The following is a 14,173-nucleotide window of genomic DNA, read 5'->3' on the forward strand; positions in this document are numbered from 1 at the left end:
GTTTAAAGAAAAGAAGGTTTAATTTGTACCACTCCCTTATGATTTGCGTAGTCTAATTTTTTCAAATTAAAATGGCCTTCTGGCCTTCTCACCCATATAGGTACTCTTATAATGTGAGACATTTGAGAGCTTGTTTTTATAGTCAAATAGCTAGTTCTTAATAAATGCTGTCATTCATTCAATTCCTTCAACTTGTTAATGAAAACATAGAATTCAGTGGAAAATAGCAGACTGGAAGAATGTAATAAAAAAAAATATTAGTTTTTGACATTTACTTTTAAAAGATTTTGATATCCATTTTTCTCCCTTCCCTCCTCTCTCCCCAAGAAGCAAGTAGTCTGATATAGATTATACATGTGTAGTAATATTAAACATTTTCACATTAGTTATGTTGTGAAAGAAGAATCAGAACAAAAGAAAAAAAAACACAAGAAAGAAAACAACAACAAAAGTGAAAACAGCATTCCAACTCTGGATGTGGAATCTTTTCCATTATGAGTCTTAGAATTGTTTGAGAATTATATTGCTGAGAAGGGCAAAGGCTATCAAATTTGTTACTATTATTGTGTACCATGTTCTGGTTCTGCTCACTTCACTCAGGATCAGTTCATACAAATATTTTCAGGCTTTTTTGAAATCTGTTCTCTTACCATTGCTATAGAATAATAGTTTGACATTACATTCGTATACCACAATTTGTTCAGCCATTTCCCAGTTGGTGGGCATTCCCTTGATGTCCAATTCTTTGTCACCACAAGAAGAACTGCTATAAACATTTTTGTACGTGGGTCCGTTTCCATTTTTTATGATAATGTAGTTTAGGAAGCAAGGTATAGGATTTAAAAGTGCTCTTGGGAACACTTGTCATATTTCATCCCACATATTTATTTTTTATAGCCAGATTTTGTTAATTTTATTTGCATAACACATGAATATAGGCAATCCCCCTTCCCCCCCTTTTTTTCTCTCTATTAAATATTTAATCCAGATTTTGTTAATTGTAACACTGGACTGATTTTTCCCTTTGTCAAAATTTTCCAGTATCAGTTATGTTTCCTGATAGCATCTTCTCCTTCCTGCTCTTCATTCATATTATATACTGTCTCTTTATCTTTGCTTTCTCTGTCTTTCCTTCCTCCAGTACTACTACTCATAGTCTCTCTGTTCATGTAAACTCAGATTCCATCTTCTACGTGAAGTCTTTCCTGATAACTGTGTTAGTGGTTATCCTCTCAAACTGCCTTGTGTTTAACTACTCTGTATGTGTGTGTGTATATATGCATACTCACAGATTATTATCTATCTTAGATATATAATCTTAAAAGTAAGTATATTCTGCAATGTATTTATTAACTATATGCTCTATTTTTATATATACTTGTCTTCTACATTAGCATATAAACTCATTATAGCTAGTTGTTTTATCTTTGTACTTGTATTTCCTGTTCATAGCACAGTGCCTGGCACATAATATTTTAATAATACTTGTTGTTTGATGAGAATTCCTAGTTTCCTTGGAGACTGTGCTTACATGCCACTTTATATAAAAAGCTTTCTCTCCTTCTACTCCTTCATTTTTTAGACCCTCTTCCCAAATTACTCTCATTTTTACATGCTATTGTATTTACACAGTGTTCCCGATAGAATGTTAACTCTGAGAGCAGGGATGAATTATTTCACTTTTGTCGTATTCTCAGTGCCTCAGCCCTATACCTGTCATGTGGTAGATCCTTAGACACTTGATTATTGATGCTGCTTGGTATCTTAAACTCCATTCATTTTTTAAAAAACATAACTTTATGATGTATCTTCTATTTGATATTTGGTGATTTTTCCCTTCTTCATTTTAAATTTTTTCTCACTGTTACTATATATTAATATGGCATCCATTACTTTATCAGACTTCCTTAAGGAATCATAATAATACTTTATATTTCTGTGTCCCATTAAGTTTACAGATCTTTTTCCTCACAGGAGCCCTGGTAGATAGTTGATACAAATAGTTTTATCCTCATTTTACATTTGCGGAAACTGAGACTGATTCCAAGTCCAGTGTTATTTTCATTATGTCTAGCTGATTCTGCATAACTTGTGGTAAGTGAGTTATCCAAGAAGTTTAAAACTTTGCTAAAAGATTAAGAAAGTTTAATGTTTTAGATGATTTTTTCTCCTTAAAATGTAATACAGGATATTTTGCTGCAATCCAAAATGTAATTTAACATTTTCTTCCTGATTCATAGAAACAATTATGACAATATAGTAATGTCCTAAGGTCTGTTAATATATTCCTTCCTATAACATATGATCTGTGCTTGTCCAGTAGATGAATTTTCTTTCCTCACATACTGTCATTAGTCACTTCTCAGTTGGTCTTTTCAACAGCTCGTCTGTTTCTGATCTGCCTTTAAGCATATAAAATTAGAAAGAGTAACAAACCATAAGGCTACAAATTTGATTAATATACAAAACAGGTCACTGTCGGTATTTTTCTTGGGCTCAAAACTGTTTTCTTAATTTAGATTCTAAGTCTTATACTTTAAGTTACTGAAAATTGGCCCAGAGAATTGGGTTATTTCTGTAGCTTGGTTGAATGATGCTTTATGCTTTCCAAAAAAAAAACAAAAAAAACAAAAAAACCCTTTCATATTTATTGTCTTGTTTGGATGTCAGTTGTTTCCTAGTTTCATGTATAAAATGAGACTAAAGAAAGACGTATAAAAGTAAAAATTTTGGAATTTAAATAGTTATAGTAATCTTTTTAATCTCTTTAGCTGCATATCTCAAGAATATCTGTGATCAAATTTTTTTCAACTTTTTTTTTTTGGAGGCAGGGGAAGGGGAGGATTATCACTATGCAGCTTCTTCTGAATAGCCTGGTTTTATTGGTGCCAGATTTTTATCCTTTGAAAGATGGTTTTGGTTTTGAAAACATCTTAGTGTCATTTTGAACCTAGGATTCTCATAATAAACTGGGTAGTTTTTTTTTTTGAAGATGTGTAACTTTTTTGATTACTACACAAAACAATTATTAACAGAAGACAAAGCAACAAATTATGAGTGCTAGATGAATAAACAATCAGTAAATGCCCATTATTGAGAAGTATGATTTTGGGTAATTAGCTAAGTCATTACAGTCAAAATCTTGAGATTAAAGTGAGTGATAATTTTAGGTCAAACCAGAGACATGGTAGAAGATTACTTAGTTCTGGAAGTAATAAAACTTTCTTTGTAATATATATATATATACATATGCATATATAATTCTATAAGAAAAATTGAAAGAAAGTTGCATAGTTGCAAATGAAAATTGGCTATTTTTGCCATGACAATTGTGACTTCCATTGAATTTTTCACTAAACCATGTCAGTATAAAGCACATCAGAAGAATAAATAGACTAAGAAATGACTAATGACAATATGTGAGGAAGGAGAAAATTAATCTGCCTAACGGGCAGGGAGGATATATTTTAGGATGTTATGTATAAATATGTGTGTGTGTGTGTGTGTGTGTGTGTGTGTGTGTGTGTGTTTGTGTTACGTACAAATATATCTTGTAAATTGACTTGCTTTGACTGGGCCTGTGATTTCATCATTAGGCGGCTCCTGGTGAGGTTCCCTCAACAATGCAGATTCATTCTTTTCCTACAAATTGTTCATTTATCTTAATCTCTAACCATCTTTACCTGACTAGAAACTTGGGCTTCACATTTGATTCCCCCGGGTCTGACAGATGTGCTTTTGCCTTCACTTTCCAGTTGTCCCCACCTCAGAACTTTTGTGAATATTTTCTCCTTTCCCTTTCTCTCTCCCCTCCTCCCCCCTTCACCTTGTCGAGTTCTCTTACCAGAATGTAAGTTCTTTGAGGGCAGAAATTGTCTTGCTTTTATTTGTACTCTTAACAATTAGTACTATGTCTGGAACACAGAGTAAGCCTTTTACAGATCCTTTGTTTTTCATAAAGAGTTGTCTGGGATATTGAGAGGATTAGAATTCTAGTGTAAATTGATTCTTGATACCATCTTTGATACATGCTGTACTTTGGTGGTCCTTCATTTTGCATTTGCTACTTATATTCTAGTCTAGCTTTTTAGTCTTTTGAACCTGGGAGTCTTTCCTGAATGCTCCCTCCCTCCTTTCTACCTCCCCATTGATAATTTAGCTTCTCTTCAGATTTCACATTGCACTTTCTATGTAATAATGTAAATTGGTGTCTTATCACTTAAAGTGTATGTTCCTTCTGGTCCTGTCTTTTCTAAAGTTTTGTTTCTCCTCCACTGTTGTCTAGCATAGTGCTCTGTACTCTGAAGAGGCTTCTTCCACATGTTTATTGTTTTTTTATAATACTGCTGTCATTGAATACCTTGAGTTTGAGTATTATAGGAGAGAGAATGAATTTGAGAGGTGTAGAAAAGAGCTTAAGAATGAACAAGTAAGCCAATACTAGTATGTCTTTTTTTTACTGGGGTTTTTGTTTCCAAAGAATAATCAATTGGCATAAAGTTGTTTTAAAAATCTTTCTGAATCTATAGATTGTGCACAACAAAATCTCCAAAATTGGTAACATGTAGAGATTTGTCAACCAAATCCTTCTTTAGAGGAGGAAATTGGGCTAGTAAGAAGGAAATTTAACTTTTTAATGTAATGTAAACTATGGAGAATGGATCTCCAACCCTCATGTTTCTGTCTGGAAAATGTTCTGTTTGATGTTTGTAAGCAGTGTTAGAGTGGAATAAGCATTTTAGTAGGGCAGAGTCTATAAATGAACTCTAGTAGCTACATAGCAGTTTATGGTTCAGACTATATGAAAGGCTTAGGATATATTTAGTAGCAAAGTGAAATGCAACATACCTCTGGGTATAACTAATCTTTTCTAGTGTGCTCATATAGTGAATTCTTATTTCTAATCAGGACAGGAGTATTTGGAAGATAAGGCTAACATTGATAGATGAAACAGATTTGATTATTTACCTCCTATCAAACTTCCTGTATTACCTTGGACAAAATATTTAACTTCTCTGTAATTTTGTCTAATTTGAATTGGTGATTTCACTCTCAGTTTTTCTTTGTGCTATATCAATATCAAAAGATGTTTGTCATAGTTATTCTGTGATCTTGCATCCTGAATTGTTCCTAGTTTTTATGGTAGGGGAATAGTTGACATGTCCAGCATAATTCCTCATTTGACAACAACATACCTACTATTTCTATTTTTAAAAATATATATAGGCATATTAAAGGGCAGGTAGGTAGTATAGTGGTTAGAGCACCAGGCCTGGAATCAGACAGGTCTGGGTTCAAATATTCCTCTAATGCTATCTGTGGCCTTGGGTAAGTCACTTAATCCTGTTTATCTCAGGTTTTTCATTTGCAAAATGAGCTGGAGAAGAAAATGGCAAATCACACTAGTATATTTGCCAAGAAAACCCTAAGTGGGGTCATGAAGAATTGAATAGAATTAAACAACAAGGGCATTTTAGAAATAGGGTAGTTAAATTTTTTCATATATGTTACTTTTGAAAGTTTTATTAATACTGTTAAAGGAATTTAACTTGCAAAATCTCATGATTTATTTCACTGTTACAAAAAACAGGTTCTTACTATTTTGGTGTTCTGTTAGTTTGAAATATCCCTTGCTAGTTGGTTAGTGTTATAAGTCATATTTTTACCCAGTTTAAGTACATTACATTAGAATTCCTTTGTTCTTTAGGAGAGATAAAGTTATAAACAACTTCTACCAAAGTAATTTCCCTTTGAATTTGAAAGTGTATTTTCTCCCAGTAATTTAACCTTTTGAAGATAAATTGATACTTTTTTTGGGTGCCTTTAGGAGTTCTAAAAGCAACCAGACTAAAAAGAAAGGACCTCGTACTCCTAGCCCACCTCCTCCTATACAAGAAGAAACTGCTTTGGGGAAAAAGCATAAAGAAAAACATAAAGCCAAAGAACGGGTTGAAGAAAAGCCAAGAGAAGGGAAAGATAGAGGAAGGGATATTGAAAGACATAAAGAAAAAAAAGAGAAGCAGAGGTAAGTAGGATTGGGTTCTGATTTATGATCTTTTTTAGCCTTTGGATTTTTATTGTTTTCACTATTCTTATGTAATGTAGAAAATTAATGTTTGACAAACTTTTTAGCTATAGCATATTTTAACTAGGAAAACTGAATTGTTAGGTAAAAGAATTACCCACCTAAATTACGTTTCATTGAGGAAGTATTTTCATTGGAGATATAGTTGTTTTGAAATAATAAAGGAGAAAGACAATTTTCTAAAATTTCTTTTTTGCTTCTATTTTTAGAACTGTGAGTCATCATAGTAAGATCTATGTTAGACCATGCATTTTAAAGAAAACATTCTTAGATAACTTTCCCACCTTCTTGTGGTTTCAGAAATATGTTTGATGTGCAAGACTGAAAAGTTTGAGTTCTTGATTTTTTTCTTTTTCAATCATATGTACTAATCAGGACTATTTTAGGTAAATCCCACAGATTTTTCTTTCGTTTAAGAAAAAGATTTATTTTGCTGTTCAAAATACAGGTTTTTACTATTTTGTTGTCCTGTTAGTCTAATACTCCTTGCTAGTTGATTAGTTTTCCAAATCATGTTTTTACATAATTGAAGTCTTTATATGTCAGAGTTCCTTTGTTCTTGAGGAGAGATGAAGATATAAATAATTTCTGCCACAGTGATTTCCATCTGTGGATTTTTTGATTTCCAGGTCATAATTGCCAAATTTCTTTTAATTACTAATTTTTGAAGGTACATGGTTTCATAAAATATATTATTTGAATTTAGTTTTAGGGAGTTAGAACAATCATCTTAATTTGTTGAGTGAGTTGTTTTGTGAAAGAAAGATTTCAACACTATGTGATTAGAAAGTTCAGGATTTATAAATTTCTGAACATTACCATTTTGGGTCTATTTCTGAACAAATCCTTTGTTCAATAACAAGTTTAAAATTTATAGTCATGGGTGTAAAGCATTGGAAGCAGCTGTTAGTTTTTGAGGGATATATAAGTACAAGTGAAACCAAATTCTGTGGCTAAATTACAACCCTTTTTCATTTCAGTAGGGCAGAAATGAGGCTGCTTATATCGAACTGAAACCATTTTCAGTTTGACACTTAGTAAGCACTTAATAAAAATGCTCGTTGCTTTGCATTTCTCTATGGCACTTGGCTTACAGAAATTACTGATAAATAAGAGAGCAAACCACTTGGTCTCTCTTATTACTCCCTAAGTAAATTCCTGGTAAGGTGGTATTTTTAAAAGATTGACCAGTTTTATTTCCTGTAGATGCTAAATGATAAAAGTCTCATATATAACGTGTTACTCTTTCTATGCAATGGATGCTGTCCTGAAAAGTGACATTAATTAAATCATAAGTGGAATCCAATGTTGTAATTAACATCCTTTCAGGGCTGTTTTTAATATTGGTTTGGGAATTTACCATTTTTTTTTTTTTTCCTTTTCCTTTTTTAACATTTAACTTAAGTTTCTCTGCCTTCAAATTCTTGAAGTTGATTTTGTAAATACATTTCATTGTACTGAGAACGCTTATTATTTGGAGGAATCCCATTGTGAATCATTTTGTAATTTGAATAAGCACCCCTGGGAATGATTATGTATTTTCATAGTTTTTTTTTTTTTAAATAGTGCATATCCATATCTTAAATTTGTATGTTAGAGAAAAGTGCATGATTTTTGCAGCTGCAGGGCACTTACTGTTCCCTAGGGCCTCTGTTCTGGCTCTCTGGCTTCATTGCATTCAGTTTAATACTAGCAACTTTCAACTTTGCAGCCATCCTCTTAACTCTCTACCAGGAATTCTGGGGCTCACTTCCTTGTGACTCAAGAGAAATCAGGACTCACAGCTTGGGCTTTGAGAACAAAGCCAAGAAAACAAGGGACAGTTCTGGCTAGATCCAAGATTCTGAAGCTCAAAAGCCAGGTTGAATCCTGTAGCTTCAATTAAGGAAATATTTTATGAAGTTCCTGCTTTGTACAAGATATTTTGTAATATGCTGGGAATTCAGAGAGAGACAAAAAGGAAATAGTTCTTGTTCTTCCATTTGACTTAGAGGTGTTTATCATTTTGTAGGAGCTAATTATTTTTTGTTAATAACTCTTCTAAAAGGACTGGTTTGAGAAATTTTTAGTCTTATTTCATGATTCATTACCCTGGATTGTAGAAAATGGATTAAATTTTTAAAAGCCAAGTACAGAACTAAGATAGGAAATACTTTTGGTTCATTCTGCATACTGTCTGGGTAACAACAACTTGTACTTAGTATCTTTAAGGTAAGTAACTTAAAAGTTAGTAAAAGGTTTTTAATGTTTATGATACTTTACTGCGTTTTCACAAAAAGTACTTTATTACCAGTGTTGTTAATTAGAAAGAAAGGTAAGTTATAAATAAACGTTTTATGGTCAGAAACATCATCACCACAATAAAATTATATAGAAACTTCAGGGATTCGTTCATTGCAGAGCATACATTTCCTATCCTACTTTGCTTTAGTCAGATAATTCTTTCATCCCTTCTTTCTCAGTAAAGGAGGCCCTCTCAATTTTTGTAGTTATAGACTCTCTGAATTGTCCCACCTTTAGTAATACATAAAGTCATAGCCATAGACATTTTCCTGACTTTAAGTACCTAGGCAGTGTGCAGCCAGCCTCTTTGATTACTGGTCATAGCAATCCACCTAACTGTATCTGTGATCCGACCATCTTTGTTAAATAGAGACCTTGTTTCTAGGGATTTTGTTTATTCTTATAGAAATATATTGTATCAACAAATGTAGATAATTGATTTGAATTGGGAAATTTGGTGAACACTTTTTTCCCCCTATGTAGTCATTTCTTAATGCAAGTTAACTTGTAGAATACATTCTTATTTAATTTATTTATGAAATGGTCTTGAAAAGGAAATTTCAAGGCTGACCCAGAAATTGATTCTTTTGTATTGATATGACTTGAGAAAATATTTTAAAAGTGCTTAATATTTTGAATAAATGTGTTTCAAGTTTAAACCTAAAATTAGTATCTTTCTTTTGCTTTTCCAGTATATAAAAATCTGAGTATTTTACATTTACTGTCTGTTTCATTCACTATTTCATTTATTTTGGATAATGCCAGTTCAAAGATGATTTGACATTTCCTTTAATAACAGCAGCCTTTCAAAATGTATTTATCATTTCAGTTCTAAATGATTCTCTGAACTTAAGCTAGAATCAAGACCATCAGCTGACTTAGGAATAATTCTAATTCTGTGCTGAGGTTAAACAGGTTTTCCTTTTTTCCATTTGTTTTAGACAGGGTTAAATTTACCTTTTTTTTTTTTTTTAACCATAAAGTCAACAGTTTAGTTTAAGTCAAATTGTTTATTATAGATACATGTGGAATAACAGTTGTCATTTTTGAATTGTTATTTCTTGATTTTTTGAATTAAAAAAAAAAAACAAACCTTTACCCCTAGTGTAAATCTTTCGTGGACTTCTCACCAACAGGTATATATATCTGTATGATGGGAAAATTTAATTTTGAAAAATGCTTTTTATCCTGTTTCACAAGCTTGTCTTTAAAAAAGCCCCACAATAGTAGAAAATGGTAGATGATCTTACCACTGACTATTTCACCATAATTTTTTACTTGTAGTAGGTATAACTCAAACAGCCCAGTTTTGAAGCTTTACTTTCTTTATTTCTGGAATTCAAAATAGAATTCTTTGACATTGTCTTGTAGGTAGTATTCCAACTACTTGTCTTCATTGTCTCCAGTATACAATGTCAGAAACAAGATTTTTTTCTTCTTCCTGATAGAATGGCTATTTTGCAGGGTTATTTTATTGAAACATTTTACGCAGAAGTTAAGATTTTTTTTACAACTTAATTGAGATTAAATGTTATATGGATTTGGAAGTTAACATTGACATCTGATTTCTTCTTAAATTGGGAATATAGTGTGCATATACATATGTGTATATATTTGCACAAAGGCATACCTACAAACATATTCCCTTCCCCCATACCATCTCTACCACATGCAAAATTGGAATCTAATAAGACTACTTCTTCAAGGTGCTTTGGCTCAGATATTATTTGCTTGTTTTATCATTTCTTCTATCATTTGTTTTCATCATGTCTGTTTAACAAGTTACTACTTGTATGTTTTCTGAATAGAGATCCTTCGGAAGGTTCCCATAGACAAAAGCGTTCCCCCAGTCCTGCAGATCATTCTGGCAGTAATTCTTCCCCTTCCAGGGAATATTCACCCCCTGCTGCAAAGAGACGACAAGCTTCTCGGGCTCCAACAAAATCATCGACTCAAAAGCATTCTTTTTCTCCATCTCGCAGGTGGGAGAACATAGGCTTATATAGGGAAGTAAGATCTAGGTTCAGAAATTTGTCTAATTTTAAGAAGAAAAATTCTCTTATATAAAGTAAAGGAGCTTGATATCTATAATGTGGTGCTTTTTTTGTCATCTATTTGTCACTGTAGATAGTATTAAGAAATTTTGGAGATAGTATTAAGAAATTTTGGTTAGTGTGTTTCATAATCCATTTATTCAGATTCATACTTTTTTTTTTTTTTAAACATTTTACATTTTACATGATTTGTTTAAGAGGTTAAATTACAACCTAGCTGACATTACATAAGCACTTTCAGAAAAACAATTTGTGGAGGAAGGTTGGTAAGTGTTACCTGCTTTTTGGGGTGAGAAATTTTGTTTTATCAAATTGGTTCATGGCTTAAGAATTTGCCTTCTTGGACAAAAGGAGCTTTTCTCTTTCAGCTTCTCCTCCTGATCTTTTGGGGATTTTCTTTCAAAATAAAACACTTTGTTCTGAAATGGGGCAACATTTAAAAACAGGCAAATTAAAACACAATTTTTGATTGGTGTTTGAGCAAGTTAGATCTTTGAGGCTGTAAGTTAATATATTGTTATAGTTGACAAATTTGAGTTTAGGAGTACTTGCTTGAGTTAAAAAGAGAATGTTAGAATATACATTGTACTTGTAAATGTATCTAGGGCAGATGGTTAAACCAAGTATGAGCTATATAAACTGTACTTGTATATGTATCTCTGTTATGTCCCAGTTCTGATCCAAGTTACCTAAGCACAATTTAGGCTCCCCGTGCTTGGTATTGTTATCTGAGACATGGAATGAATCATAATTCCAAGCTCAGACTGCACAGATCATTAATGATTGAATTCTCTGGCTGGAGATTGTGAAGTCCTAGTCTCTGCCCTTTAGCAGTTGGCTTTCAAATACTTCACCTGTATGTAGAAACAAGTTTTTGGGGAAATTTGCTAAATTTTACTCAAGCCATTTCAAAATTTCATCTCTATCACTACTCTCAAAAATTTGATAATCTAAGAGTAATAGATCTTAATTATTAGAACTAAATGTGGGTCTGGTTTTAGATCGGCACCTAGTTTGAACTCTTATCATCTACACATTGTAATACATATTGTAATAAGAATCTTTTTCTTAAATTGGCTTGCATTGATTGTAGCAGGGATGCTTTTATGATGTTCAAATGCATAGCAGTCACTTTTCTGTTTTTCTGCTAGCTTTTGTGACAGTGTGGTGGTGTTTTCAGTCATTGTAAAAGTAAGTGACTTTCACTTAGAGCAAAGGAAATAAAGATCTATGCGAAAGTTAAATGAGACACTGCCCAAATAGGAAGTTAAGGGAATAATGTTTGAAAAATTATTTGAAATAGTTAAAGGAAGATGCCTTGTCAAAGTACAACATGGGTTATTGAATTCTTTACCAGATCAACTAAAATGTTTAAAAAGTTTAGAGATTTGATTCCTATAAAGTTTCTGTGAAGATTATGCTTTGTTTTGAATGCTGAAGAATAGTCGACTTGATTGTTCTAATTTTTTGAGAAATGCTGCCTAGGCCAACAAAGTGGTGTTTTTGAAGAAAATAATAACTGGTAATAAAGCACCATCTTTCCTGTATGACCTGGAAAATAGGACATTCACCAAACCCCAACAGTGTGCATATCAGAATCAAAAGTGAAGGCAAAATGAATGTGTTTGAAGTCAGTAGAGTTGTTCTTATGGAACTCATGCTACCAGATCTTATGGAACTTTGAAGACCTTGGAAAGATTCTTGGTTGTTGGAATCTTTAAAATTAGTCTTGAGAGATTAGTCTTGAGAGGTAATTGGTATTTGGCTTTTTTTCTTTTTCTTTTAAATCATGACAGTATCTGATTGATAGATTAGATAACTTTATCTAGGAACTTTGAAGTCCTTGAAAGATTCTTGGTGATGGGCTTCTTTACTGGGCTAGCATTCCAGCTCATAAACTTTCTAAAGTATTTTTTGAATAAGAATGTTTTTCATCTATTTTCATTACTCATGAGAGAATTGCTCCTTGTTTATTTTAGGCTTTTTGTAAAAACTAAAGTAAACCTCAAAGACAGAAAATTTTGAGGACATTTGAAAGAATGTGCTATAGGCTGTGAAGACAGTTTCAGAATTGTTTTGGGCTTTCTCAGGGGTTTTGGAATACATATCCCCTCAAAGTAACTGCTTTCAAGTTAACAACAAATTATTTGGATTTATAAATTCTGATGTTTAGAAAAACACCAAAAATATTAATGCTTTATAGTTACCATTATGTATCTATTTGTTTGGGTCTCAGAGAAACTGTGTGTGTGTGTGTGTGTGTGTGTGTAAAAGTTTTTCAGGCAAATATATTTAATTTTAATGGTCTCATAGGGAATTAGTTGGTTTTTTAAAAGTATTTTTAAATTATTTTCTTAGAAGGAAGAATGAACAAATTACTTTTCTTATCAAGGTTATATTATATTTGAATCCAAATCACACATGTAAGTAGAATTTTAGGTAAGATGTCCCCAGAAATAGAAGAGTTATTTATCACATTCTCTGATGCCTGCTCACTTTTGCCCTCTCTTGACTGGATCTTGACCATACTGACCTCCCTCCACTCCTATACCTAGTCAGCTAGAAAGAACCCTGGGATCTTTCCTTTCTGCTGTTAGGCTCACTCTTTCTTTCCCAACGGTGGTAGGCCACTCCTGGGGCAGACACTTTGATACATCCTAAGGACTCCTGGTACTTGCCATCTGCCTTGTAACTGAACCCCCAGGACATCTGGTTCCTTCTGTCTACCTTACATGCATTGTCTTCCCCTACTAGAAATGTGAGTTCTTTGAGAGAAAGAGCTGTTTTTTCCTGTTATTCTTTCCAGTATTTAACTCAGTGCTTGATATGTAGTAAGCACTTAATAAGTGCACATTGAGTCCCCATTTTCAGTATGGACAAATGCTGCAGGTATTTTAGAATATCTAGGAGTAGGTAGTGAGTCCCTGGTGTGCCTGTTTGTTAGCTATCTGTTAGCTGTGTTAGTATATGCTAATGAAGAAATACATCCAGGAACTAGAGAAGAGCTCATCTTGTGCTGACCCAGGGATGGAAGCAGTCAGTGTGAGATGCAGACGGTCTACATTATTATTCTTTTCCTAATCCATTCCAGGTAACCTTTATCCTAGCTGTCTTTGCAGAAATGTAGGTAATAGGCAACACATATTATATCTATTGTTTCATATAGTAACAATTTTCTTCTCCCCTAGTCTTCCACTAGTTTTTATAGCCACTTTTGTGAAGTTATGGCTCTTAGTACATACTATAGTACATACTATATTTATTTACCATATAATTCTCACTATTAGCACATGTCTTTTATTCCCTGATCTGTACTTATGTCTACTGCCGTCAATAATCTTAAGCAGGTACTCTTGCTTGTACTCTCACTGGAGAATACTTCTTGGAATTGGGAAAATCATTAGTTGTTGTCCAGAAAGTGGACATAGCATTTTTTGCTTTTAGATGTCATTTTAAATTGCATTATAATTAGTTTCATGATTCTAGAAATTTACTTCATTAATTTTCATCTCATCTGCTTTTTGTATATGATGAGTTTTATATTGTTTTAGTATTTAGTGAAGATTTTTTCTATTGCATAGAAAATAAAGTTGTTTTGATACATCTACACATATACATTTTATTTACTTTCACTCACACACACTCACACTTTATCTCTCTACCTCTCTCCCTCTCCTCCCTCTCTCTCTCCCTCTCTCTCTCTCTCCCTCTTTTTTCCTCCCTCCCCCCCCCCCCCCCCCCCCCCCCCTAC

General features: G+C 32.9%; 1 protein-coding gene across 10 annotated transcripts in view; it reads left to right on the forward strand.

Moving 5' to 3' along the window:
• The window catches only part of ZC3H13 (zinc finger CCCH-type containing 13), a 73,644-nt gene that overhangs the window by 19,539 nt on the left and 39,932 nt on the right, over positions 1-14,173 (forward strand). For 7 of the 10 annotated variants that reach the window (XM_031958369.1, XM_031958372.1, XM_031958374.1 and 4 more), the window contains exons 8-9: positions 5,828-6,025; positions 10,177-10,350. In XM_031958369.1, coding sequence (XP_031814229.1) covers positions 5,828-6,025; positions 10,177-10,350 — 372 coding nt within the window. The remainder of the gene's footprint in view (positions 1-5,827; positions 6,026-10,176; positions 10,351-14,173) is intronic. The other 3 variants (XM_031958373.1, XM_012546323.3, XM_012546325.3) reach the window with 1 other exon arrangement.

This window comes from Sarcophilus harrisii, chromosome 3 (genome assembly GCF_902635505.1).
Source record: "Sarcophilus harrisii chromosome 3, mSarHar1.11, whole genome shotgun sequence".
Taxonomy (NCBI): Eukaryota; Metazoa; Chordata; class Mammalia; order Dasyuromorphia; family Dasyuridae; genus Sarcophilus; species Sarcophilus harrisii.